Source organism: Lepidothrix coronata, unplaced genomic scaffold, assembly GCF_001604755.1.
Source record: "Lepidothrix coronata isolate B3197 unplaced genomic scaffold, Lepidothrix_coronata-1.0 Scaffold51, whole genome shotgun sequence".
In the NCBI taxonomy this organism is placed as follows: domain Eukaryota; kingdom Metazoa; phylum Chordata; class Aves; order Passeriformes; family Pipridae; genus Lepidothrix; species Lepidothrix coronata.
Window position 1 is genome coordinate 470,648 of NW_016690231.1, and position 27,454 is coordinate 498,101.

At 52.9% G+C, this 27,454-nt stretch overlaps 1 protein-coding gene across 5 annotated transcripts in view; it reads left to right on the top strand.

Annotated features, from left to right (window-relative positions):
- Positions 1-1,916: 1,916 nt before the first annotated feature.
- Positions 1,917-27,454, top strand: part of SEPT5 (septin 5) — a 39,873-nt gene continuing 14,335 nt past the window's right edge. Inside the window, exons 1-3 of one of the 5 annotated variants that reach the window (XM_017815513.1) lie at positions 1,939-2,031; positions 2,165-2,175; positions 21,905-21,968. In XM_017815513.1, coding sequence (XP_017671002.1) covers positions 21,954-21,968 — 15 coding nt within the window. In that variant the 5' untranslated portion in view covers positions 1,939-2,031; positions 2,165-2,175; positions 21,905-21,953. Of the gene's footprint in view, positions 2,032-2,164; positions 2,176-2,665; positions 2,687-21,904; positions 21,969-26,471; positions 26,776-26,810; positions 26,901-27,454 lie in introns of those variants that run through there. The other 4 variants (XM_017815512.1, XM_017815514.1, XM_017815510.1 and 1 more) reach the window with 4 other exon arrangements.

The following is a 27,454-nucleotide window of genomic DNA, read 5'->3' on the forward strand; positions in this document are numbered from 1 at the left end:
CTAGGACAATGGGGAAGTGCACTTTCAAAAGCATCTAGTCTTTAATTTTGTTGAGAACAGAGGGTTTTTTCCTCCCTCTTTTCAAAGCAAGGTGCCTAATGTCACTGTCACAATTCTCATGTGGGAAGCCTTAGTGAACAGATTTTTACCAGTGGATACTGATTAGGAGTTGTACTCTTTACCTTCTTTGGGCTTGTGGATTCCAGATGGAGCATTTTGGCTCAAAATCTGAGATCTGTTTTAATAATTGTCCCAGAAGGGCTTGCAGTGCTACTGATCCCATATGCTTTCTACCACTTCTTTGATGTTGTCTGATGTTAATTTTCAGTTACATTTGAACTTGGTTTTGTTAAAATACTTCACAGCTTACTGGGGGAATGTATATTTGTTAAGCCAAGTCCTTGCTAGTCTGAAGATCTCTGGATGGCCTAGAACCTGCTTTTGTGACCTTGCATTTCCACTCCCATGGTGCCAGCAGTGCCAGGGCCATGGAAGACAAGACACTTCCTCGGAATTCCACCCTGGCCTTCTCCAGGCTGACATTTTCCAGCACTGAGACAAAGTGCCCATATGTAACTATTTTAATGACTGTTCAGCAGGATCAAGGAGAGTTGACTGTGGTCCTTTCAGTCTTCATTAGCTTTGAACACTGTGGCAGACTATAAACCAACTCATGAAAGGCTGATTGGCTGTTGGTGCCTTTAACTATGGTGCAGGGTCTCTAATGCTCTCTGGCTCTCTAGTGTTTAAAAACAAGAAAATGTGCTGACAATTACGTGATTTATTTTTTTCTGATGCATTGAATCAATGGCCAAAAGTGAACTCAGAATGAGCTAATGGGGTTTTAAAATGTATGTGCCTGGGATTACCAATCTCTGGTCTTGAAAGTGTCTCCTTGTTTAGATCTGAGGGATGTTTTGATTGAGAAGGTGGAAGAAATGCCAAGATAAATGCTGTGATAACTACAAGGATTTGAAAAGTTAGTACTGTGGCATTGGTGTCAGATTTGTTCCAAGGCAGGGCAGTGCCCTTGCACTTGTGCAGCCATCACCCTGCCAAGCTTATTCTGTCCTGTATTTGGAAGAGTTTCAGGTTTGATAATTTACCTGTCCTTGAAATGTGGAAGACATGAGCCCTCCCTGCAGCCGTGGAAGGCAGGGGAAGGATCTGAGTGTCCCGAGTCTTCACATCCCCCTCTCCTGTCTGCTCTGCTGTTGAGGTTTCTATGAGCTGTTCTCAAATCATGTGCAACTGCTGCTTTTCATTTGAGTTCTCTCTTGCCTTTTCTTTAAGAGTTATACTGACAGCTTTTACCTAAAATAACTTTCCATATAACCTCTCTAAAAATTTTTTAATGGAAACAGAGCACACATTCCTACTGCACGCAGCATGGTTGCAGTATGATTCAGGACTTCCCACTGTATTTCGAGGCGCTAAATCTGGAAACGCATTTCCTATTTATTCCATTTGTGTTTGGGTTTTGTATTTATTTATTTTTTTAACGCTGTATTCCCTCTTCTGGCTGTTGTGTTTGTGTCGAGAGCAGGCAGTGCTCTGGGCAGGGGTCTCTGGCTCCGATGCCCCGTGCGGGTGTGGCCCGGCGGGGCTGGGCAGGGGTCTCTGGGGCACTTTGGGCAGGGGGCTCCGGGGTGCTCTGGGCAGGGGTCTCCACGATGCCGGTGCTGGTGTGGCCCGGCGGGTCCGGGCAGGGGTCTGTCGCCCCGGTGCCGGTGTGGCCCGGCGGGTCCGGGCAGGGGTCTGTCGCCCCGGTGCCGGTGTGGCCCGGCGGGTCCGGGCAGGGGTCTGTCGCCCCGATGCCGGTGCCGGTGTGGCCCGGCGGGGGCGGTCCCGGGGCGGGCCCCGCTCCCGGGATTGGCGGCCCCGGGCGGCCGCGGCCCCTCGCGGGGCGGCCCCGCCGCTCTCGCTCCCTCGCCCGGTCCCGCAGCCGCCCTCGCACACGCGGGCTCGGCCGCGGCCCCGGAGGCACCATGAGCGCGGGCACGCGGTACAGGAGCAAGGCGGTGACCGCAGGTGAGGCGGCGGGGACGCGCGGCCGGTCCCTCCCGCGGCCCGGCGCGGCCCCCCCGCCTCACCGTGTCTCCTTTTCTCTCCCCGCCGCCGGTCCCCGCCGCGGGCATCCCGCCCTGGCCGCGCCGCCCCGCAGAGGAGAAGCAGGTAGGTGGGCTCCGGCCGGGGCTCTCCGCGGGATGCGGCGGCTGCCCGGGCTCGGCTTTGCCCGGGCTCGGCTTTGCCCGGGCTCGGCTTTGCCCGCCGCATCCCCCCGGTTGGGTTTCTTTTTTCTCGCTGCCTTTGGGTGTGTCGAGCGGGTTCGGATGGAGAAAGGCAGCGCGGGGGCTGGCGGAGGCGTTTCGGTATTGGGAGCACGTCTCCCATCCCTCTCCCCTCCGCAGCACAGATGCGCAGACACGGCCCCGGTCCTGCCGCCCCTCGGTGCTGCAGCCCATCGGCACCTCGCAGGCGGCCGGGATTTGGGTGTTAGGGAACATCTGTTTTGCTTTGCAAAGCTTATAGCTATTTGGAGACATGCCTTTGAGTCCCGGAGAGAGAGGAGGAGTGATGCAATCAGATGACATCGACAGGTTTTTTGTTCTCTGTTTGGTCTTTGGAGGGATTTAGGATATTTGAAAGGAAGAGGAATCTTTTTTTGCAGATCTTGAATGCCTAGGTAAGGGGTTATCAGAGCCCTGTGTGTTCCTTAGCACCCATCATCGTGATGTAGGCAAGAGGGTTTTTTTAATGACGATGGAAGAGCTTAGAATTCTGTCTTGCAAGGGTGGGGATGGAGGCGATGGTAACACAGCAGGGCAGTGCAGGGGGAGCAGCTCACCCACTCCCAGCCTGGCTCACACTTGCCTTTGGGTCCAGTCTTTCTCTGAGGCTCCAATTCCATAGGAAGCAAACACCTTGCCTGCTGAGACCCTGGTACTGCACAGCCTTCCTGGGCCACAGAAAAGCAAACTAGCATTGCAGCAGCTTGGGCATTCACCTGGCCACGGCAAGAGATGATGTTTCCCTATATAATGCAGACTTGGGCACTGAAAAGATACTTGTGCATTTTTGTGAGCTGCTGATTGCAGTGATGAGAAGAACAAAGTAAATCCAGGGGTAATAGGATAATGGGATCACCAGATGCATTTTTCCCAAGCTACTTAAAGTTTTGCTAGTATTTTGTAGTTATTTCTGAGTATTGCAGCTAATTCTTGCTTTATTTCTGGAGGAAAACACTCCAGAATGTGTTCTGAAATTGCAGAACATTTAGTGTAAGCTGTGAACTGGGGAGAAGCTTTGTGACCCACTAGAAACATGCTGTTCTTTAGTTCATTTGTTTTTAAATTAAGAGGGAAGCAGGTTAGGTACAAGGCTCCGTTCTGCTCATTCCCCAGGGGCAGAAGTGAGGTAGAGATCAGAGGAGTCTGTTGTAGATGTTATCGTGTCTCCTGAAGGCCCTTGTCACACTGCATAGGCGAGGGGGGCTGGAGTCTGTACCCCGAAGAGCCCGTGTCTGCAGGACAGGGCAGCGTTCTGCTGGGGCAGAAGAGGCCTTTCCTCAAATGCAGAGGTGTATCCCTGCATCTGCCACTGAGTGTGGAGCTGGGCTTGCATGACAGAGCACAGTTCATTATGGGTTTGGGCCAGCCATGTTCCTTGTGGATGGTGGAGGGAAAACGAGCTGTGAACACAAAGCAATCCGTTAATTTGTGGTTTCGTACGTTCACTTTAATTTTAACTTTATTTAGCATCCTTTAAGAGCAGGATTTCTTTTCCTGTGCCGCTTTTTTTCCCCAATCTGCTCACATCTGGCAGCAGGTAACAATTTAAAAGATGTACTAAAACTGTGATTCTTGCCTGAACCAATTTTTCAAAATGTATTATATAAGATTTTTTTTATAAATAGTTGGGAAATGAAGTGAGCTTCTGAGAGGGCAGTACAATAGGTTGCATGTAAGTAGGGTAGCATTTGGATAAGTCTTAATAATGTTCATCACTTACTGAGTCCAAAGAATGGAACAATGTGGTGTCAAAGAATGTGTCTTCATCCTCCCTCCCAGCACAGTCAGGGCTGATGCACTGTCTGGCTCCAGGGGACTCTGGTTTGCAGGTTGGGCTCCTAATTACTACCATTTATGAAGAAAAGATAACAGATTCTCCACCTCTCTGATTTTCAAGGAATGACCTCTTATTTGATTAATCAGACACTGAACTCCTGTGCTGTGGAAGTCCATGGAGGTTTGGTGCTGGTCTCTGTGTGCAGAGCACCCAGCTTTCCAAGGGGAAGGGTTGTGGTTTGAGAGCCTGGACTGGGGGGATCCAGTTTCTGGTTGAAGCTCTGCAGCAGGTTGCCTGGTAAGACCAGGCTCCTTAGTCCGTGTTACCTCAGTTCAGCACCTCTCGGGGGGGGGGGTGGTTTCTCTCCCAGCAGTTTGTGTCCCGCTGGATCACTGAGTGGTGCTCGTGGGGAGGCAGCTGAAGCCGTGACTGATGTCCCATGTGCGTGGGCCCCGTGTGAGGGAAACCTTGCAATTTGTCAGGAGTATTGACCTGAGAACCAAACAGGGCAAGGGCAGAGGGTGGATGCTCTGCCAAAGCCCGAGGTGCTGCTGTGGGAGGAGTGCAGGTGAAACCACCCAAGTACCCAGTTGAACTGGAGTCTCCTGGCACGCTCCTACAGAACATCCTCCTCGCTCGGGTTGTCGGCGTGTGTGTGTTTGGGGTGTTACCTTGCCTTGTCTCTGAAGCTGCTCTTGCTCATTCCGGCCCATGTCTCTTCTTTGAAGTAATTGTTTCTTTTTAAATCAGGAGGATGGGAACCTCTCCTTCCCAAGTTGATCTCTCCCCACCCCATCAATTTGCAAAGTTGTTTGGGTGTGGGAGCAGAGACTATCTGGTGGATCCAGTTCTTTCAGTGGGTTTGAAATTACAGGGTTGTGCCTTTTGTATTGAGCTTGGTCCTTTTTTTCTACTTGAACATATTTTGAAGTGGTCTCCTTGTCAGTAAAACATATATGGAGGTACTGTGTATGGAGAAGATGCTGTGCAAAAGGTAGTTTGACTGGAGGAGCGGTTTCAGTGCCAGTCATTGTGAGACACTGAGAACTTAATCCATTGCCTTCGTGTTTCAGTTTTTGAGAATCTGGGGTTTATATCTTAAAAACTTCAGACTCCTTTGGGTTTTTTGTATTAAAAAAAGAGAAGGAGACATTTCCATCTTTCCTGGAACAGTAGATATTGCAACAGCAGAGATGTCTTCTATCTAAAATAGCAACTGTGCCAGCACAGTGCATCATTTTAAGGTCAACCTTCAACCCTTGCCGACCAGAGAACATTGGCTGATGGAAATCCCCCAGTTCCCTGTTAGCATGTGCTGAACTGCCTTCTCCTTTCTCTACTGTACTTACGGAAAAATAAGCCCAAGTGGGCTTACAAGAAAGTTTATCCCCTGAAAAGTGATGCCCTGCATGGTGCAGAGGCACCTGAGGGAGCTGCAGACACTGCCCTTGGCCCCTGAGGACAACTCCCGTGCAGGCAGCTGCTGGTGACCAGGAGCAGACTGGGAGGAGGGAGAAGGGGTGATCCCTGTGTCTGGAGCAGGAGAAGGGGTGATCCCTGTGTCTGGAGCAGGTGAGGATGATCTGCTGTGACCCTCAGTGTCTGTGTAGGTACCTGTGTGGTGAAAATGGATTAGCTGAGTTTTGTGAAGTAAGTGATGAGAAGTATCATGTGAGGGCGAGGTTCCCTTGTACAGCAACTGCACAAGAAAGACCAGAAGCAGAGCTTGGTCTTTACAGAATCCCTCCAAAGTCTCTGTTGGAGCAGCTTGGAGCATTTGTACCTGCCCCATGACTTTGAGTCATTGCTGTCTTTCACCTGAGTGTTTTTCTTACAATAACAGTTCTTGTAGTCTTTAAACCAGAGGAAAGTTCTTGCTTGTGCAGAAAATCATGGAGCCTGAAAGCAGAGCAGAGTGTCACTGACTTTTCAGTTTTCTCAGAGTTAAATGAATTATTTATAATTGTGATTCCTTGAGTCATTGGGAGCAGCAGTATGGATCTGTGTTCCTGTGCTGCCTGTCACGCTCTGTATCAATTCAGGGTGGTTGTGAGGAGGTAGTTTTTGTTGGGGGTTTTTTTGTGTTGGTTTTTTTTTTTTTTCAGAGAAAGCAAAATTATGTTTGCAGCTGTCTAGTGGGATATTTCACCACAGCTGGATAGTCTCTCACTGTGTCATAGCTCGCCCTGGGTGAGGCTGTTTCTCTTTGACTCCCCACATTAATGTCTCTTCCAACCTCTGTGTTTTCCAACCCTGGTCTTGCATCCTGGCTACCAAGATGCGCCTGCCAGAAAGGGAGTAGCAAATTAGTCACAGAATCTGGAGGTAAATACTGGAAACACTCTTAAAGCAGCACATCCCTGCTTGTTTTTCTGATGTCCCAGTGTATCTTGGCCAGACGTAGCACAGGAGTGGAAGCTTTTACTTCTCTGTGAAAAGCCTCATGTGGTTCATTAATTTTTTTGGCCCATTTCAAAAGACAATGTTTGTCCTTTGCCCTCCAAGCTGGGCAAGGGCTCAGTGCTCAGAACAGCGTGTGGGGATCTGGGTGGGACTGCAGCAGGTCAGGAGGCCCAGCCCTGCCCGTGTCTCTGCTGTGCATCTGTCTGAACAGCCCTGCTGAGGAGCCCTGGCACACAGATGGGCTGGGCTGGGCTGGGCTGGGCTGGGCAGGGAAGCCCGTCCTGGGCACTTCTTCCCCCCCTTTCTCTGCTTGGCTTCTTGGAAAAGGGCTGTAAAAAGAGGTCAGCACATGGACCTGGTGGTGAAACAGAACTGCTGGAGAGCTGGGCACAGAATCTGCCTCCTGCTGCTGCTGATGTCTCTCTTCAATTATTTATGCTCCAAATGGTTGAAACGGTTGTGAGGGCAGGGCAGGGGAGAGGTTCAGCCCTCAGTGCAAGTCACAATCTGCAGTTTATGAGGAAGAAGGAAGTGTTTCCTGCACAGGGATTTTTGTCCCTTGAATTTCCCCGCCCAGCTACTTGTGCGCAAATCCAAAATTGTGCTGCTCTTGTGTGGGTTGTGCAGGGCTATTCCAGGATCATGAACCAAATGTGTGAGTTTGACAGATGTTAGGGCCTGATCCTTGCTGACATTAAGGAAGTAGCAACAACCTTCATTTAACCCCAAGAGACACTTGTGGTGCTTGCTCAGCTGCAGAGTTGCAGACTGCTGGGGCTTCACAAAAGGCAGCTCATAGTTGCAGAGAGGAAAATGTTGCTGCCATCTGAATGAAGGAGAAACAGTCCCTGGGTGCTTTTAGTCTTCAAAGTTGAGGAGTCTCTTACAACCACTTACGCTCTCAGAAATGTCACTGCCTTCATGTGGATGCTGTTCTTCATTTGATAGTTCTAGGAATAAATGTAAGGGAGTTATGTTATGACAGTTCCCTGGAAAAGCTGAGGAAAGGCAAGTCTAGAGAAACAACTGGTGGAGTTTGGTGTCTTCTAGAACCTCTGTTTTCCAGTTTCAGTTTCAGTCTAAGTTGCTGTTCATTAAATACCCAGTAAAATGGACATCTTGGAAGTCCAGGGGAGATTCCACCTCAGCCAGCTGGTTGTTCACTGTGCCAGGCCAGGCTGGGTCCCTGCTGTGTTTCTCTAGAGCTTTGCCAAATTAGCTTTAAATGGGGTTTCCCTTGCACTTTTGGGACACTCCCCTGCCCACAGTGGTGGCTCCTGTAACCTGCTGCAGGTACTGCTCATGCTGCTGAGACCAAGCCTGGAGAGCTCTGCTCCATCTTTAATCCTTGAGGCACTTCTTGCTGAGATACCTCTTGGCTAGGCCAAAAGGGTTCCTCTCCCATTGTTCCTCTTCCAGTTAGTGGCCTCTGTTTGGTTTTTCTTTCCTGGATAGCAGAGCATGAACTGGAAGACACATTCATTGCTTACCTGTAGAGCTTTCTTGCCTGACCAATGCTTTGTCCCCTTCTTACTGAAAGCAGAGATTTCCCTCATACAGTGAAACCACACAGGATAAACCTCTAATACTCATGAAAGAAGCATGTGGCATCTCTAATATGTGTGAGTTGAGATTTTTGTGAAGCATATGCAAGTTGTTTCATAGCATACTGGAGTAATTCCCATAAGGGCTGGATTTTGTGTGTGTGTATGTCTACAGTGTGGTTAGCCTTGAAGCACAGGAAAAATGCTTGTCTGCAGTTAAACATTCCTTTTCTCCCAGAGAATTGTCCCCAGAGCTGCAAAGAGGTTTGCAGTCATCTTGTTCCCACAGAAGTGTTCAGGAGCTGGGTTTGTGTGTGGTGCATCGGAGGAGCTGGAGGGGATGCCAGAACACGTGCTCCTCATCAGGGTGTATGTGGGCTGCTGCTCATCCAAGGCTTGGGCTTCCTGTAGCACTGCTCAGCATGAACAGCAGGAGGTGGCACTGAGGGTGCTGAGAGGGAGGATTTGGGTGCTGCCCACAGGGGCTGGGCTGCAGGAAATGGAGCAGATCTGTCACTCCTGACTTAAGTAAGAGTCCTCTTTGTTTTGAGGGCTGAACGGGGTGATATTCTGAATTCCTTCTGTTTTGTATTTCCAGTGCATTCAGTGAAATCTGTTAGGGCCTGCTAACACTCACCTCTAGACTGCTGTCCCTGCCTTGGTCATCACTCCCAGCCACTGCCATGTGTCTGGCAGCACCACAGCAGTGCCAGGGCTGGTGAGAGCAGAGTGTGCTGGGAGGATGCAGGGACTGGCTTCCAATGAGCAGAGCTTGGCTAAGTGTTGGCCAAGAGCTGAAGAGGAAGTGAAACCCTGCACAAGCATCTGCAAGGGTGTAGTGCCAAGGGGGGAGAAGAATTGTTTAGTTTCTGGCTTTAATACAACTTTCCTCTCCTGAAGTCAAAAGGAAGAAGAGAAGTTGAGGCTGAAGTTGAGCTCCAGAAGAGGGACATAGCTGTGCTGTGCAGGGTAGTGTGGGGATGCTCAAGGTGGCACAAACCTTGTGGACAGAGCTGTGCAGCCCTCAGGCTGCCCCAGCCTGGTGCCCTGCATGGCAGCCAGGGCTGAGGGGGGCTCAGGGCTAAGGCAGGAGGATCCTGGGCTGTGGTTCAGGCTCGCCCCGGGCTCTCTGGGCTGTGAGCCAGTGTAGCTGTCAGTCAGTCAGAGGTGGGAAGCCCTTCACAGAAGTTAACTGCAGTTCTTCCCTCAGCTCTCAAGCTCAGGCTGCCTCTGCAGAGTGGCACTGGCTGATGCAGTACCAGGACACGTGCTCACCCTGTGGCTCTGGACAGAGGGACGGGCAGGGCAGGGGCTGACCCAGCCCTGTGCTGGGGGAGACTGAGCTTTGTGCAGCTCAGCCCTTCGCTCTTCCCAGGATCTCTGGGAGTGCCCTGTTTGTCTTGAAGCTTGTTACCAAGTGTGTCCAGGGGTGTGTGTGGAGCTGGGATGGCCCGTGTCTGCCTGACCTCCCCTGGGCAGTTGGTGCCGTTCTCCCAGAATGACTCCTGGCAGGAAACTGGGAGCTGGGAGTGCAGGCTGAGCAAATAAACCACAGGATGATGAGTGCTGGCTCCTGGAGACTGGCCATGAGGAGCCAGCCCGGCCCACTGACCTCTGGAAGTTCTCAGTGCAGAAGCAAGGGAGGGGAAAGAGAGATCCACTGAGGTGGCTTGTGGGAAAAGAGTCTCCAAGGGCTGAAGGTGTTCCTGCTGCTTGCTGTGAGGCAAAGCTCGTGCAGTACAGGTGTGGTCAGGGCTCCAGTCACTGTGTTTCGTTTTTCCTTGCCTTTCCCTGGTGCTTGGAGCTGTGTGAACAGACACATGAGAGCACAGGCCAGGCCTTTTATTGCTTTAGTTTGTATTGCAATTATTTTTAAGATCACTTCCCAGGCAAGTCGCTTTGGTTCAGCCTCTTGTGATGTCTCCTGGCTCTTTCCTCAGTGTGGGAACTGTTTTAATCCCGCCTGACGCACTGGACTCGTTCTTGCTGTGATATGTACACACATGTAGTGTCTTTAGATCCTGCAGTCTTACATCCACTTTTATTTTCAAATAAATTACATCCAACATTAATTATATATTCGGGTGAAACGTGAGTCACAGAGACATCTGGTGTCTGCCCGCCCTACGTACACGGCCCCCTTGGCTGTGCTTTCTGTTTAGTTTAAAGCTCTCCTGAGTCTCTGCATTGAGTATTAAGTGATGTGAAGTCCTGGAAATGTGGATAAGCAGTATTGGAAATGCCCATCTGGATCAGTAGTAATTTCCCTCTGCCCAAGGCCTGATGTAAAAAATATCAGGAAGATTTATGGCTTTTAGGATGCTATAGATTTTCAGAGGTTCCTGCTGCTTAGAAGGTCTGGTGCCAGCTGGGATCAGACAGTAATGGAAGAGGCATCAGAGCTCAGGAGCTGGTGTTTGCTGTTTTGCAGGCAGTGGGCTGGATCAAGGCATCAGGAGTTAAAATTCAATGATGCAGCTGGCCTGCAGCAGAGCTTGCTGCTGTGACTGCCAGTGCTGAGAGGAGCAGGAGTGTGTCATGGGGACGGGGAGGTGCTGCCCATCTCATCTCCCACGGGGTGTTCTTGCAGCCCCAACTCTCACAGATGGTTCTGTGGTGCAGCTGGAGCCCGAGCTGGAGCACACAGGGAGGAAAGTGCTCATGTCTCACTCCCAGGTTAATACCTCTTTGTCTGCTTACTTTAAAGGGCTCTCTTCCCCTTGAAAGGAGCCCTTGGCAGAGCATGTATTTATGAGGGAAGTGCATATCAGAGAGGACAGTTATTGAAAAGGACTTGGTGCTTTTACCAAGTAGTTAATCCAGGCACATGCTTGGGAAGCACTCCAGGTTCACTGAGCAGCTGAACACTCTGGATCAGCTCTAGTCTGCTGGCAGCCCTGGGGCTGACACTTCAGGGCTCAGACAGGCCAGTGAGTTAGAAGGGTATTTGCTTTGTACACCCCAGTACTGTCACTTGTCTGGGACCCTGCTCACCTTCCCTGTGCAGCGGGAGCGTGTCCTCCTGGCCCTGGGATGAGCCTCCTCTGCCCTGCCCCACCACACTGGGCTCATGCCAGGTTCACAGCACTGCACTTCACAGCAGTTTGAGTAAACCAGAGTGACTGGGTGGAGCCCAGCACTCTCCTTCCTCAGTGCCTGCTCTGTGCAGCCTGCCCGCCCCCGAGCAGAGGCTGCATGCCATCTCAGAGCTGGGGATGGCATCATTTGCAGCAGCTCTCATTAACGGCAGTGAAAGCCTTTCTGTTTGAGGTGGTGGGGCTGGTCCTCAGCAGCTGCTCAGAGGTTCCAGCCAGTGCCAGGCGTTTGCTGCCTTGTCTGAATGCCCAGTGTCATCCAAACATCTCCCTGCTGCTCCCGTGGTCGCACTGTCATGGGCAGGTGTCAGGCAATAGCAGAATTGTTCTCTTGGTAAACAAGTGATGGTGTTATTGGAGCTGCCCTTCATGTGGCAGCAGTGCAGTGTGTGCATGGGGTTGCTAATGAGGGATATAATAGGGCTTGTTAGTCTGAAAGCTTAATGACCCATCTCCTGATTCTTTGTGAAGTGTGTGGATGGTTCTTCCCGTGTGCTGTTCCTGTGCTGCATCCTGCACTGGGTGTGTCCCTGCAAGGTAGAGCTCCCAGCACAGATATGGGCATTTTGAAGGACTCAGATCCCACTTGTCATGACATTAATGACAGTGGACATCCAGGAAATGTCTGGATGAGACACTGCTCTTGCTTCCTCAGACACCCTGTGTCTGCCCGAGGGCTGAGCTCCTTCGTGGCTCCAGTGAATCCATGTGTGTTGGGTACCTAGAGCTTGTCCCTCAGGGGTTTACAGATTTTCCTTCATGGCAAATAATCATTTTCCTTTATTATTTTTCAAAAAAATAAAATAATTTGGGCATCCACCCACCTCTTGGCTGGCATTCTGCAGTAATAGGCCAGCATGTGTTTTCTCCAGCAGAGGAAGCAGATCCTGCTTTGTGTTCGCAAGGCAATGGTTTGTAAATGAGCCTGAAAAGAAAAACTGATTTCCCCACTTAAGGCAGATTTACATCAAGAAGGAGTCCTATCAAAATTTCTTAAAACTAGGCCATGAATTTGGCCTGCCACTGTTGATTTGGTTTTGTACAGGGGAGTTAGTCTGTTCCAGAGGTGTGCAGGTGAGGGAGCATGTTCCCTTTTGCACATAAAACCAGGCCTACTCCATCCTTGCCCTGTCCCTCAGCACTGGAGGTTGGAAATCCTCAGGTTACAGATATTTCTTTCCTTTCTTACACCCTTGAAACTGATGATAAGAAGGGAAAGAACTTCATGTATTCTAGGAGTATGTGAGGGTGCTGTGAAGTGTGGGGAAAGCCACGTCTCTGGGTTAAGCCAGGATTTTCGGGGGCTTGGGGACTCAGTTTGCCAAGTCTGGCCAGTCTGGTGTGACATTTAGCATGTCTGTGAGGGGGTGGCACGTGTCCCACAGGCAGTGGGACAAGATCCCACACAGAGAATAAATCCCAGGAGATGGCTGTTTGGTCTGGCAAGTCAGAGCCCAGGTTGGGAGCCCAGGAAAACCTCTCCTCATTCTGATTTGGTGTCAGTTCTGGACTCTGCTTGGAGAGAGTTATCCTGGGATTCTTAAAGCAGATGAAGGTTTGACTTGCTGTGCTCGGGTCCCCAGAGCTGTTGGTGGGCAGCTGATTGTGCACCCCCCTGAGTGTGCACCTCACCTGAGTGTGCACCCCCTGCCTGTGCACCTCCCCTGAGTGTGCACCTCCCCTGAGTGTGCACCCCCTGAGTGTGCACCTCCCCTGAGTGTGCACCCCCTGAGTGTGCACCCCCTGAGTGTGCACCCCCTGATTGTGCACCCCCTGAGTGTGCACCTCACCTGAGTGTGCACCCCCTGCCTGTGCACCCCCTGCCTGTGCACCTCCCCTGAGTGTGCACCTCCCCTGAGTGTGCACCTCCCCTGAGTGTGCACCTCCCCTGAGTGTGCACCTCCCCTGAGTGTGCACCCCCTGAGTGTGCACCTCACCTGAGTGTGCACCCCCTGAGTGTGCACCCTGTTCTCGGGGAGGGCAGTGAGTGGCTGTCACTGAGCTGACACTGCAGGGGTTGCTGTGCTGGCTCTCCCCTGCCCTGCTGCCTGAGCCCAGCATTCCTCCTCCTGCCTCGCTCCCCTGCCTCACCTCCGTGGCTGTTTCCATTTCCTTTGGTTGCCTCCTAGGAAAACACAGCCTAGCAAATGCAATTTTTTCCACTCCATTGCTTCCAAGTTCTTTCTAACATTGCGTGTTGCTGCCCCTTGTGTGTCCAACAGCTACAGCGTTTACACTCAAATGACTTTCTGTCTTGTCTAATATCTTCTTTAGTCCAGTTTCACTCTGACTTCTAGAAATCCATTATATTCATTTCAAGGGTGACATTTTCATGAACTCTGCTATTCCAGTGCCTGCTATGTTAGCATCTCCCATCTTATATCTCAGGCACTCTGCCATTTTTGTTACTTTCAGGTGGAACCCAGAAAGAGATTTATGAAATCAGCAATATCACTGAAAAATCCACAGGAGGGAGGATTCCACAATTATCTGTTCCTTCTGATCAGGACTGTTAACAGTGTAGCTACAGGGCAAGTAGAGAGTATATTGATGACTCTGACTGGATAAACTTTCCAGTGGAAATCAAGATTGAAATAGCAGCAAAGACCAGTGTCACAGCAGTGCTATCTGCAAAGAACAGAGGTTATGGAGAACCCAGTGTGCCCAGTGATTGGGCTGTGTCCCTGATGCAAGGACATGAGTTATTCAGCTTGGGGCACTAACCTTTTGTGGTTGCTTTCTCCCTCAGTTTTTCAGGGAAGAAGGTGGAAAGGATTTTCGGAGGGCTGGAGCAATATGATTTTGAATGCATGTCTTTTAATGACCCTCTTCAAGATTTAGTTCTTCAGTCTCTGTCTCCTGCAATCCAGTTGGATGCTAAGGTTTGTTCCTAAGCCAAGGAGAGAGGCAAAATGGCAGTCTTGAATTTGGCAGAAAATACCATCCCTGAGACTTTGTCAGGACAATACTGGTATTCCAGGCCTGTCCTGGTCAAACTGGGTTGCCTGGTGTGGCCACAGTATTTTATATTTATATTGAATTATCAGTGATGAAATTTGCCAAAATGGCAGAGTTGTGTTCTAAACCCTGTGCCTTTTTTTGGAAGATCATAACAGCAGCTCTGATCTTCTTGTTTTTAGTGTGAAGCTCAGTGTGGCCTTGTGGCACAGTGGCAGGGTTCTGGAGTGTCTGTGTGGTGCTGGGTCTGTGAAGCCTCTCCTGGGCCACAGCCCTGCAGGTTCCCACTGTGCCAGCCCAGAACTGGGGGCTGTCCCTGCCCCAAAGGAAGTGATCCTCCTTGCAGTGCCTGAGACTGTTTTATATCTATATTCTGGATTAACCAAGGAGCTGACACTTTCTCTTGTCTGGGTTGATGGTGTGGAGATGAAAGGCTATAGGATGAAACATAAGCTTTTCCACAAAGGCCATTGTACAATATAGTATTCTGAAGGCAAATTTTTTAGTTTGCAATAACATGAACCAAGAGCCAGCCTTCTTTTAACACAGATGAAAGTGCCCAAGTCCTTTGAAATTGAGAGGAGCTGGATACCTCCTGTATTTTTATAAATTTGGCTGTGGTGAGCAGCCTTGCCACTGCTCCCCCCTCTATCCCTGTGGCTGGTCTGAGTTGCTGTGCAGGCAGAGCTCTCACCATCTTTCATGAGGACACTGCTGCTGCTGTGGAATTTACATACCTGGTGCCAGGCTTACAGTTGCCTTTCATGTGCCGTGGTCCATGGATTAGGTCCAGGAAAGGGGTAGGTGAAGGAAAATAACTGTGAAAATACTGCAGGAGGTATGTTCCAGGCCGTTCTGAATGGCCCTTTCATCTTTGCCTCAAAAAAACCAGTGAGAGCTGTAGCTCTGTGAAAGATCATGGCCATCTAACTCTTTGGTTTCTTTATTGAAACTGAAACTTTTACAATGCTGCTTTGTTTTTAGGGACTCTGTTTGGCAGAGATGTTTCATTGTGGAGTAGTGCTCTTAACCTCATCCTACCTTGCTTCTTTTGAAAATGGTCCTCTTCATCCTCCTTCAGTCTCATCTTTAAGCCCCTTCTGTGTGTTCCTGGCAGCAGCTGGCTGCTGGGTGGTCACTGTTTCCCACCCTGGCTGTGCTCTCTGGCAGTTGTTTGCTTTGGGGCACGAGCCCTGTGTGGCCTTTGTGCCCTGCTCTGCACCCTGCCGTGGGTGTGTGCCCCCTGGGATGTGTAGTGACTGCAGGCCACTCGCTGGGTGAGCAGTCCAGGGCTGAGGAGATGTGCTTTGCCCTGAGGTTGGATGCTGCTGCATCCCAGGTACCTGTCTCTGCTTCACCAGACCTGTCACAGCATGGAAAACTCAGCAGGCTTTGCTCTTGGAGGTCTCCTCTCACCTTTTGCATTGGTGATAACTGAGGCCATGCTTGCCTGGTCCTCCTGGGCTCTGCTCTTTCTGGATATGCCAATGACAGCAGGGCAAAGAATTGGAGAGAACTGCAATGAAGCAGCTGTTTGCTGTAGCAAGAACATCTGTACTGATTGGGCTCCCTGCATGGGGCAGTTGGTGCTTTCACCTTTAAAGTCCAACTCTAAGGCTCTTCCATAAACAGTGAAATAGGATCTGCTCCCAGGGGAACAGTTTATACAGTTAAATCTAAGTATTACTGGAAAAGGAAAATAGAACCTTCATTTCTGACTTCACCAGGGCACCAATGTCCTTACGTCTGTGGAATTCCTTTGCAGAGAGAAATCCTGGGAAGAGCTTTTTCTTGAATTAGGTTACTTAATGTTGTTCTTAATATAGTAATGTTTTCACAGCGTCTCTTCCATATCCTCAGGTCTTGCTGCCCAGAATATTCAACAGTCCCTCAGTGAATCTTTCCAGCCTATAGTTTTGGAAAACTCAGGGTGTGGTTTTGTATGTTTACCCGTATCTTATTTGTGAGTTCCTCAAAAACAGTACAGTCTGATTCTTCCTAAGCTGCCCTGAGCGAAGCCTTTGCTTTCAGTCTGAATGGCTTTTACCTGCATATTGAGCAATTTAAAAATAAAAACAGTAAAAGAGAAAACCCCCAACATATAGGAAGACTCTGTGTCAGCATTAGTGCAGGTCTGCTCTCACTCGCAGGATTATTCACATACAGTTGTTTGCAGACAGAATGTCTGTCCATTCCTGCACACAAGGTTGGGTACTGGAAAAGAGTGAAGCTGATGGAGAGCAGGACTTTCCTACAGCTGGTGTTGGTGAGGTTTTTTGTGGGACAGAGAAGGTGGCTCAGAGCTCTCCAGGGCGTCTGGGTGCAGGTGCAGAGCAGGACCTTCCTCAGTGCATTCCAGCCCCAGAGCCCCAAGGGATCAACAGGCACTGCTGGCCCTGCCAGGGCCGGGGGGTGTTTGCAGGGATGTCCCCTCTGCTTTAGAGGGACAGAGCTGAAGCCCAGGATGTGACAGCTCTGGCTGGCTGGGTCCAGTCACTGCTGTGGCACCAGTGAGGCTGCACTGGGGCTGGGTCCAGACAGTGCAGGATCAGAGCAGCTGCATTTGCTGACAGAATGGCCCCATCCAGTATCTGCCATGGCAATCAGACTGGGAACCTTGGAAGAAACATGCAAAACCTCAATGCCTTCCTCTGCTGAGCAAAACCTGGGCTGAGGGCAAAACTCCTGGCTGTGGGAGGGAACTGTGGGCCAGTGATGTGTCCTGGCCATTATTGCCTGAGGCACTGTTGGGTGCTGTGGTCGGGTTAGAGCCTCCAGGAATGAGACACTGATTCATCTGTGGTCAGTGTGTTTTTAAAATAACGCCACTAAACTGTCAGTCTGGTTTCTCCTGGCCAAGTGTGGCCACTGCAAGGCTCTTTTCCATAGGATTCCCCTGTGCTAGTGACCTGAATTTTCACCTTCCTCTCTCAGTGTGTTTCTTCAGATATTTGTGCTGCCTGGTCCAGGCGGGAGAATCCTGCTGCCACCCAGACCAGTGTGGCCACTTTTACAGAGGAGAATGTGGCTGTAGAAGCCACAGGACTGTGGTGCTGGTGCTCCGTGCTGCACTGCCAGTACAAACCATTCCCAACACTGTGTGTGGGGACAAAGCTGGGCTGCTGCAGTGGAAGGCCGGCAGTGGAGCTGGGCACAGGGCAGAGGGGTGTGGCTGGGCTCATCTGACAGCACCAAGAGGCGATTTCTCCCCACTGCTCTGCTTGGGTTTGGATTTGGGGAGCTGGGGGTCGAGTGTAGTCCTGTGCAGCTTGTGCCATACCCTGCTATTAAAACAGTTCCTGCCAGGTTTGTTCCTGCAGGGGAAGAAGGGAGGCTGGAGGGTTCAGATGGCAGTCAACTGGGAGGCAGAAATAAATCAAGTGGTGAGCTCTTAATGGGGAACATGCTCAGTTGGTTTGGGTTTCCCTCCCCACCCATCCCACTCTTTTGAATCCGTGGCACAGTCCTGAGAGCAGCTTGAGAAGGGAAGTGATTTCAGACTGGAGATGACCTCATCCATCTCCAGCTCCGAGGTGGAGCAGCCTTTGGAGGCACTGCCAGAGCTTCCACTGCTCTTTGAAGGGCGCAGGCGAGGGCTGGGGCTCCAGGAGAGCCCTGTGCCTCTGCTCAGCCCTGGGCACGGACAGGGGGGGCTCTGGCCCCGAGCCCTCCTGCAGTCTGCCACCCTCCCAAGTGTGGGTATAGCCCCAGGAGGTCCTGTCTGCCCCCATTACCAGGATTTAGGGCTGCTTTCGATGTCTGAGCTGTTGTGCTGCTCTCTGCAGAGGTTGTGGCCTCTTCAGGGAGGGGACAGGAGGTGTGGTGTGTCCTGTTTGTGCTGGTGGAGAGAACAGCCCCAGTGCTGGGAGCCAGCCCTGTGTGTCTGCCCGAGGAAAGGGCTGTACCTGGGTGCTGTAACATGGTGCTCCCAGGCCCCACCGCTGAGGGGGTTCCCCACTGCCAGCATGTGGTGACAGACACGTGGTGCCAGCGCTCGCTGCCTGGCAGGCTCAGGACCTTGGCAGTGCCCTGCATCTGTGGCCTCCTGTGTGTGAGCCCCAGCAGCATCCCAGAAGGGGGCCATTGTCCCTGAGCCCTGCCTGTTGCTGGAGTCAGGAGGGCACAGTAAAGATGTGTCCCGGCGGGAGCCTGGAACGGGCTCGTGTGCCGGAACAAAGGAGGCTTTGTCCCGGGCACTGCCCTCGGTGGGAGGTTTGTCAGCTCTGGAGCTGGGGTGGTGACATGGGGCTCTGTGCCCAGCCCTGCTGCACTGCCTGGGGCCTGCCCCCACTCTGGGTGAGCTGGCAGCCTGGGGCAGGGTCATGGGCTCTGCCTTTGCTCTGGGAGGTCTTGGCAGCAGGTCCTGCCTGCCCAAGCCTGGCTGTGCCTGGTGGGCCATGCAGAGGGCTCTCCTGGTGTCCAGGGTCAGCTGGGCTGTGCAGAGGCTCTCCTGGCCTCCCAAGTTCAGCTGGGCTGTGCAGAGGCTCTCTTGGTCTCCAGGGTCAGCTGGGCTGTGCAGAGGCTCTCCTGGTGTCCAGGGTCAGCTGGGCTGTGCAGAGGCTCTCCTGGTGTCCAGGGTCAGCTGGGCTGTGCAGAGGCTCTCCTGGTGTCCAGGGTCAGCTGGGCTGTGCAGAGGCTCTCCTGGTGTCCAGGGTCAGCTGGGCTGTGCAGAGGCTCTCCTGGCCTGCAGGCTCAGCAGCCCTGTGTGTGTGTGGCTGAAGCTGGGTGTGTGCAGGTGCTGTGTGCTCTCTGCTGTGTGCTCTCTGCAAGGCATAAAGGCCCCGGGAGCAGCCTCAGGGTGACTGGGGCAGGGCTGTCATGGACCAGGATGGCAATGTCACTGTATCTGGGGCTTTGAGGAGAAGTGTCTCCTGGGCAGAGTTCAGCAGAGCAGGGCTGAGTGGGACAGCTTGACAGTATGTGACAGCAGAGCAAAGGCAGATTGGAGAAGCGAGGGAAGCTCTTATGCTCAGGCTGTTACACTAAACAACACGAGTTACAGGAGGATACACTTTAGAGAAAGCTCTTTTCCAGCCAGACCTGAGGTCTGGCTGCTCTCCTGTCTCTGGTTGCAGCATCGGTGCTGTGTTGGTGTGGGGCTGAGTGTGATCCAGGTGATCCAGAGGTACCTTTTCCAGAGGGGTGTGGTTGGAGGTGGGATAAGCAAAACCACAGGCAGGCAGAGAAGCTGGTGATGGGATTGAGGCAGTAGGACAAGATCATATTGGAAAGGATTCCCTCCATGGAGCTGTGTAGGATGCTCTAGGATTTTGGTTCTGTGGTAGTTTTGTGCAGTTGGTTGCTGCTACTGCAGTATCAGTGTGTAACTGCTGCTGGGTTTTTTTCGTGGTATGTCCTGAATTCCATCCCTTCTCACCTAAGAGCACTGTTCTCCAGGAACACTCAGTTCCACTCTCTCCAAGCAAGACCAGGAAAACTTTGTTGTGAAGGAAAGGAGAACTTAGTACATGTTCTGCTGCTCTCTGCTGTGGCTGTGAGTCTACCACAGGCACCAGATCTTCCAAAGGGAGGAATCTCTGAGGGGAATTGCAGGGCCCAGGGGCAGGCTGAGAGGAGCATAATGTCTCTTCTGGCTCTGAAAAAATGTGTGCTCAGAGAGGAAGCAGCAACCACAGGAAAAGGGTAGTTGCTGAGCACAAATTGCCAAGAATTAAGCAATCTGTTTTATGGTATGAAACCTCCTGTTGAGCAAGAGGACTGTTTTCCCTGCCAAGGCAGGTGTGACTGGTAAACCGAGGTGGCAAAGTCCTCCCTCAGTTCAGCTGCCAGACAGGGCCAACATTTCCTTAGCCCTCCCCACACAGGGTGTCCCCAGTTTGCATCCCTTTCCTCCTCCTGCTATTCTGTTCAGAAGCTGCCTAGACTCTCCCATGCCACACGCTGCTGTTTTCATCTCCACTCTCTGCTTTTTATGCTTTTGTGCCATTTAGAGCTGCACAAGCACCACTGGCACATCGGGCTCTTTTTCGGGGCACTTGCTCTGTAGCTGCTCCTGTGAGCCAGCACATAAATGGAAGCAGATGGCACCATGTCAGTGGTCAGGAGGAACCTCTCACTGCTGCAAAACTGCTCCTGAAGTTTGGGGCTGGACTGGAGCAGACAAGGCTGCTGTGCTGGGGGGGCTGGCCCTGGCTCTGTGCTGGGGTGCCTGCCATCACCCCTCTGGTGCAGGAGCACTGCTGAGCCGACCTCCCAGCCTGGAGAGCTGCGCTGTGTCCACAGCACCCTCAGACAGGGTGTTCCTCTGGGTCCCACAGAGCCATCAGGACCTGCCAGTGTCCATCAGTCTGGGTAAATGATCCGTGTGGTCTCCGTGTCTGAGTTCCAGACCTTGCAGTTCACACCTGCACTGTGAAAGGGCATGGGATGCTCTCTGGTGTCCGACACACTCTCTGCTGAGACTCTTACCCAGATACTTCTTCATCTTTTGCTCTGTTTCACTACAAACTCAGACTAACTAGTCTCATTTTTTCCATACTGGTCAGCATCCCTCTGATAAGGAGAAGCAACACTCAGCAGTTACTGACTATTACTCTTAAGTATGGAAGAAACTGTTTAAATTCCCTTTGACAGCACAGTTTGATTTAGATGTTCAGTGACTTGAAGTTTTCTCCCATCATAACAGTATTTAATAAAATGTGAATCTCCAGTCATGCTGCAGGGCACAGGGAAGTGGCAAGTTGTGCAGCAGAGGTGTAACCAGGCCTGGTGTTTGCTGGAGCAAGTGGGGGAAGGGGAGAGAAAGGTGTTGGAGAGCATCTTGATTCCCTTTTTGATTATTCTGACGTCTGCCCCCGGCACGGCCTCGGTGTCTGCGCTGGGTACCAGGGGCTGGTGTGAACACTGGATGGCTGCACAGCTGCAGGCAAGTGGGGAACAATCCTGGTCCCCAGCTGCCTTGCAGCTCTTACCTTTTCTTCTTCATTCAGGCAGCAAAGTGTCAGGCTCTGTGTCTGCCTGGCTGGTCCCAGGGCCCCCCACAGTGCTGGGCACCTCTGGGGCAGCCGGGGCTTCGATGCCCTTTGGGAACACCGAGCCACGCTCCTGCTGTGCAGCAGCAGCTCTGATCCAGTGCAGTCACTGGTGTGTGCCGTGGGCCAGGCCCTGGGAAGCCCAGCCAGGCTGCAAGTGGTGGAAGAGGCACCCACTGCTCAACGGCTGCAGTGTCTGGGGCCTTGTGTCCCGCGAGCCTGGCACAGCCGGTAACGCTCCACCCGGCTCTTGGTGGGCAGCCAGCAATGGGCTGGCACGGATCAGAGGGGAGACAGTCCAGCTGCAAGCTCCTGAAATCTTCCAAAAGGCTTTTCACAGCCCCTTCCCGAGGGCAGCCAGGTGCAGAGTAGAAGCTGGGAGTCTGGAGGGTTGGCATCGGAGAGCTGTGAGATCTGTGCTCTGCATGGACTCAGGACACTGCCCATGGAGAACACAGTATGTTACCGGGTACAAGAGATCAGAATGGACAGATTGTCCCTGGAAACCTCAGTCTGTACATCTCCTGTTAGGGAGGATCTGTGGGGGAGTTGTTAATCCCAGCAGGATAACTCCTCTGCTGTCCTCTGTCAGGTGGAGCCGATGTGTCTGTGCATCTCTGCAGGTCCTGGGGCTGCTTGGGCAACCACCAGGGCTTCAGGTACCAGTACTGCTTCCCAGAAAGCCACTGCTTAGTGGCAGGGGAGGACAGATATCTTGTGTGCTCAGTGAGGATCTCTGTGGATACTTCATCTGGGCACACATCCCTTCCCTTCTCTGGGAGCTCTGAGAGACAGCTCTGTGTTGATTTACCCCAATTTTATCACTGCTCCATCTCTTCCTCAGGTTTCCTGCAGGAAGGTGTTATGATCTTTTTCTGAGAGCACCTCACACCATGGCTGAGAATCAGGTACGCTTCTTAGGCCCTGCCCAAAAGGAGTGTTTTGCACCACTGCTCATAAATGGAGGTGTGCTGCAACCCCAGCCCAGCTGATTGTTATTCCTGGTGATTAGCTAATTGCTTCCAATTGCCAAAAACAGTCATTGAATTCACGCTGTGATTTCTATGTCACTCGGGGAGAAGGGGCAGGTGTGGGAGGGGCAAGGGGCAAGTTGTGTTTGCCAGGCTGACAAGGACAAATGGTGCTGCAGCAAAGCACTCAAATCATCCCACAGTTCATTTCTGCTGTTTGTATTGAACCAAGAGCAACATCCAGGGGAAGAAGGGTGCAGAATTTCCCTCTGACTAATGCTGCTGGATTGTGCAGGGCTGTGGGGGAACTGCCAGCCAGAGAAACCATCAGGAGGGGAAAGGAAATGGAAAGGGAATCTAATTATCCATCTGCAAAGACAGACGCTGGTCCCGACGCAGGGCCCAGCCCTGGGCAGGCCGGTGTGGGCAGTGACGTTTGCACGGACGGTTTTTATGGTGAGGCCGGGAAGCGGCTCCCGGGGGTCCCCTCTGGGATGGCAGATGGTCCAGCACATCCCGGGGAGTCGCCTGAGACTGGAAGCCACAGGGCTGCTTTTGCTGGGAACGCTGCCCCATGCTGGGCTGGGAGGGACAGTGCCCTGCAGCCAGTCCGGCTGTGCCTGCAGCACGGGCAGGGCTGTGCAGGGAGGAGGGTGCGTGCCTGGCTCCCTCTCAGCAGGTTCGTCTTGATCAGAGGGGCTGGTGCCACAAGCCCAAGGTGGGGAAGGAAGGTGGAGGTTCTCATGTGGCTCTGCCAGCTCAGCGTGCAGGGGACTGTGCCTCGTGTTCCTCCGTGGAACTGCGCTGGGCCAGCCCAGCAGGGAGGGACGGTGGGAGGCTGGAGCCTGGGGGTCTGAGCACTGAAGGGAAACCTACAGGAGACGCCCTGGGAAGGAGAAGGGGCCTCTACCTCCTTGTCTGCAGAGCTTTTTGGGGTTATTACTCACACGGGCTAAAGCCAGCTTTCTTCTCTTTGGGCACTTCCCAGGAGTGAAGGTTGCTTTAGAGAGCTGCCTTTTCCTCCTTAACTAACGGAATTAAAAATTAAGAGTTAAGAGTTAAGAGTAGGCTTATTCTCCTCTCTTGTGGGCATCAGCTACTCCTAAAGTTATGTTAATTGTAGCTGGGAGATCCACATAGAGGTTGGGAGCCATCCCAAGACAGTTTGCTTTCATTCTCCCACTACTGTTTTCAGGAGCCTGCTGGGTTAAGAAAGACCTTGCAGACCTGGGAGTATCAGTGAGATGGGTGAACTGGGGATGAACCAGAAGCATCCCTGATTGAGTGAAGCATCCTTTTTCCTGTCTTACTTGTCCCCTGCCTTGCTCCTCAAGGTCAGTGCTCAGTGTGCTGTTTGCAGGGGTGGTGCCCCAGCCTGGATTGTCTTCCCCGGTGCTGCCTTTGGGTTTGCTCCCGCTGGCCCAGGTGGGAGTGTCTCCCATGCTCAGAGGCCGGGATGTCCTCTCCGGGTCAGGATTCAGCCTCTGGGGTAGACAGGCCCGATCCTGCATCCCTTACTCACGTGAGCAGTCGTCTCTATCTCAAAGGGACTACTCGGTGAGTAAGGATCGCAGGATTGGGACCACTACCTGTAACTTAAACTGGACCTTCTGTAGGATCCTGTCCCCAGCCTTTTCCTGTTCGTGTATGTTAACATGCATCAAGAGCTTCCAAAACTGCTGGTGCTCTTGTCATTTGGATGGAGAACCTGAGAGCTGGAAGAAGCAGTGCTCTTGCACTTCAGAGGATAAATCACCATTATCTTCCATGCTCTCCTACCAAACAGCTCCAAGCCCAGCCAGCTTCTGTGCCACAGAGCAACATGTACCTGTTTGTCTCCCACGTGTTGCTGTTCCTGGCTTCCCAGGGCTGGCAGGGCTCTCCTTCTCTCTGGTTTTCCCAGCTGTAGCTTTGAGATGAGAGCCCGGGATTCTGTTTAAGCCTGATTTGTGCTGCAGAGCTGGAGAATGAAGCAGGGGGAGAGATGAGCAGTGGTAGTGCTGAGACTGCCGCAGACCTTCCTGCGCCACTTGGTTTCTCCTCCTGTCTGAACAGGCTAAATTTGGAAACCTCCGCCCTGTGCTAAGGTTTTGAATGCATTCACAATCGGAGGTGTCCGTGCCTGTGACCCTGTGTGAGGTGGAAGCAACGAGGGGGGCGGGTTTGAGCCGCACGTGGATTTCTGCGTGGCCCTGGCCGGGGAAGGGCTCGGACACGGCCCTGCCGCGGGCCGGCTTCTCCCTCGCGTGGAACGAGCCGGTACCGCAGCGGCTCCTCCGGGGAGGGGACACACAGCGACCGGGCTGTGCCAGAGATCCAGCCGCCTCCACGGCTGCCCGGTTTGTTACACCCTGCAGGTTATCCGAGATGAGAAGCTGATGTAGGGAGCGCTGTGAACTCGCTCCAGAGCGAGTCACGAGTTTAAACAAGTGGGAGGCAATTTATGGTCGTTGGTCCTTTTTGAGAGCTGGAAGTGGAAGCATGGCATGAGTCACACTGTGCTTCTTGGGAAGCACGAGGCACTTCAAGTGGAAGCAGGGAGCACAAATACCTTTGGAATGGAATTTGATAGATTTCTGGAGGGATTAGGTGACAAAACAGCAGTGATCCTTGAGCGGAAATTAAAGCTTGACTTGTGGGGTAGGTAAAAGAGAAGACAAGATCTTAGTTGCTGTGTGGATTGTGCTTGTGGCACTGAATGTACAGGGTATTAATCCTGTGCTTTGGGATTTCTTCACCTCTGGCCTGGTATCTTGCTTTTCCTTGAGCATCAAGGAATGAAGCCTGGCTAAAGTGTCAGGGCTCTGATGCTCCCAGTAGCGACTCACATGGAGCCTTGCTTCCAAGTTCAAGGTTAAATTAATCATCAGAGTTTAGATCAGCAAGGCATTTTCCCTTTGATCAGGTCAGCAGGAGCCTCAGGGTGAGTGTGCAGCTCTGCTGGTGATGGAGCAGCAGAGTTCAGACTGTGAGGCCCATGAGACTCATCTGTCTGAAGTCAGCACTGACTTTCCATGTAGCAGGAGAGGAGGCAGCAGGAGAAGAAGGTGGGAACTGAGTCCTGGAGGTTCCCAGCTCTGCACCTGCAAGGAGGATACCTGCAGTTCCTCAGCCTCCATCACCCTGGTCCAAGGTGGGAGTGGTTTTACTGCCTGCTGCTGCTCCTGTTCAACTTGACCAAAGAGCTTTTCTGGAACTGCCCTTCCCATCATCCTAGAAAACAGCCAGGAAGAAAATTTCCCTTCTGTGGGGAATTCTGAAAATAGCTTTGTCCGCTTCAGAGGAAAAGACATAAATGCTGTTATTACATGGCTCTGCTGCCCCTGCCAAGCCATGGATGTGCCGTTTCACAGCTCTCCGGCTCAGCCAGCCTGGCTGGGTGCATCCCTGGGGGACCCTGGTCCTGTTGCCCGGCTCTGTGCTGCTCAAGAGCGTCTGTCTGGATCAGGCTGAAGATTTTTCCTTCCGTGACATGCTCCTGGTTGTTCACTGAGGATGGAGCCTGAGCACTGCAGCCCCTGGGCCACAGCATATCTGCCAGAAACCTGGTGCCAGCCAGACTTGGGGTCGTGATGGAGACACTGGGTTGTGGCCCCAGGGTGACCAGTGCAGACCCTGCAAGTCAGGTGCTCTGTGGAGCCACTGCCAGAGACCTGCAGTTCCCAGAGCAGCAGTGAGAGCTCTGGGAGCAGGGCAGGAGTACGGCTGAATGTGTCCTTCCCATTGGTGAGCAGAGAGTTGCTCAGGAAGTTGTGTGGCAAGGGACAGGTTCCTCCAGCACCACCAGTGCTGTCATCTCCTGTCACTTCATTATACATGCTGTGGTATTACCCCCCAGTTGGTTTCTATGGCTGCACAGAAAGGTGGAAAGCAGATCTTATAGGTAGGTTCAGAACCCAGACTTGAAGTTTAAATTAATTCTGTGGTGTGCTGGGTTTGTCTGCTTAACAAACACGCAGATACTTCCTTGTTCTGAAATGTCTTCAAAGCTTGGTTGTAAGGTCCAGAATACATCCAATTTGCTATTCCAATTGGATTTAGAGATGAGGCTGCAATAGGGTCTGGACAACAGATGAACCTGCACCGTGTGGAAGCAGATCCAAATCAACGAAAACTAGGATCTGGGGGCTACGTTTGGGCCCTGCTTTTTGGGAGCTTTCCGAACCACTGAGACCTTCACCAACAGCCATAATCGGCACATTTTGGTGAGAGCAGGTTTCCTCCAGCAAACCTTTGTCTCAGCTGCGTCAGGCAGGATCTCTGCTGAAATCCCGCAGCTGAGCGAGCCCATCTGTCAGGCGGAGCCGGGCTCTGGCAGGGACCGCATCCGGCCCGTGCGCGGCCCATCCGCGGGACACTGCGGCGACATCGGCCCGGCCGCCCTGGCCTTTGTCCTGTCCTCCCGCAGGCTCCTCCCGCGGCACAGGCGGAGGCAGGAAATCCCGGGCAGCTGCCTGGGAGCCTGGGAGCCTTCCCCTGCCGCTCCTCGCCTCTCCGCCTCGCCTCGGCCCCGCGGCCGAGCCGGCCCCGCGTGTGTGCGCGCGTGGGCGGGGGGGCTGCCGCATGGATTTGGCGAGGGCTGGCCGGGAACACATGGGTTGGGGTGCTGCGGCTGGCCCGCGGTGGCTGTCCGTCCGTCCCGCCGGCCGCGCTCATGGACGCGATCATCCTGCAGGAGCGGCTGGTGGAGCGGCTGCTGTCGCCGCGGCCGCAGGCACCGCGGAGCCACCCGGGCCGGCTGAAGGTACGGGGTATTTATAGCGCTGCGCGACCCGGGGAGCAGCGGGACACGGGGGGAGGATGGTGCCCGAGCAGCCGTGTGCGGCACAGGATGAGCCCTCCGAGGAGCAGAGGAGCGGCAAGGCGCCGGTAAGGGAGGGATGGCGGGGACGGGAGGCAGGGGAGCAGCCCCCGGGGAGCGGGGCCGAGGGGCGAGCGGCGCAGCCGGAGATGTGGGAGATGTGCGACATTTTGGTTATTTGGTGCAGCGATTCCCTCCGCGAATGGCGTTTGTGCGCTGGGGGGGGCTCAGGGCGGGAGGCAGCGCCGTGTGCCCACACGCAGTCCGGTTTGTGTTTGTTAATTAACAGCGTGTTAATGCCGTGCTTTGCTGGCCCGCGTTCCTTCTCTGCAGCGAGCGCTGGTGGGCGAGTAGTTGCCGAGGCTGCTCAGCCCCAGGCCCGAGGCGCAGATGTCCGCGGCAGATGCCCGGGGCTGCTCGTGGCTCTGTGCGGTGAAAGGACGCAGAGGGTCCGGCTCCCTCCGGGCTGGGCTGGGCTGGGCTGGTTCGGATGTGGGGCCGTGCCTGGCCGGGGGAGCGGCTGCAGGAGGGGCCCGGCAGGAGCTGGAAGGTTGTGCTGCAGGCTGGGACAGCGGCAGGCCCCTTCCCCCTGCAGAAACAGAGCTAGAAGCAGCAGGATCCT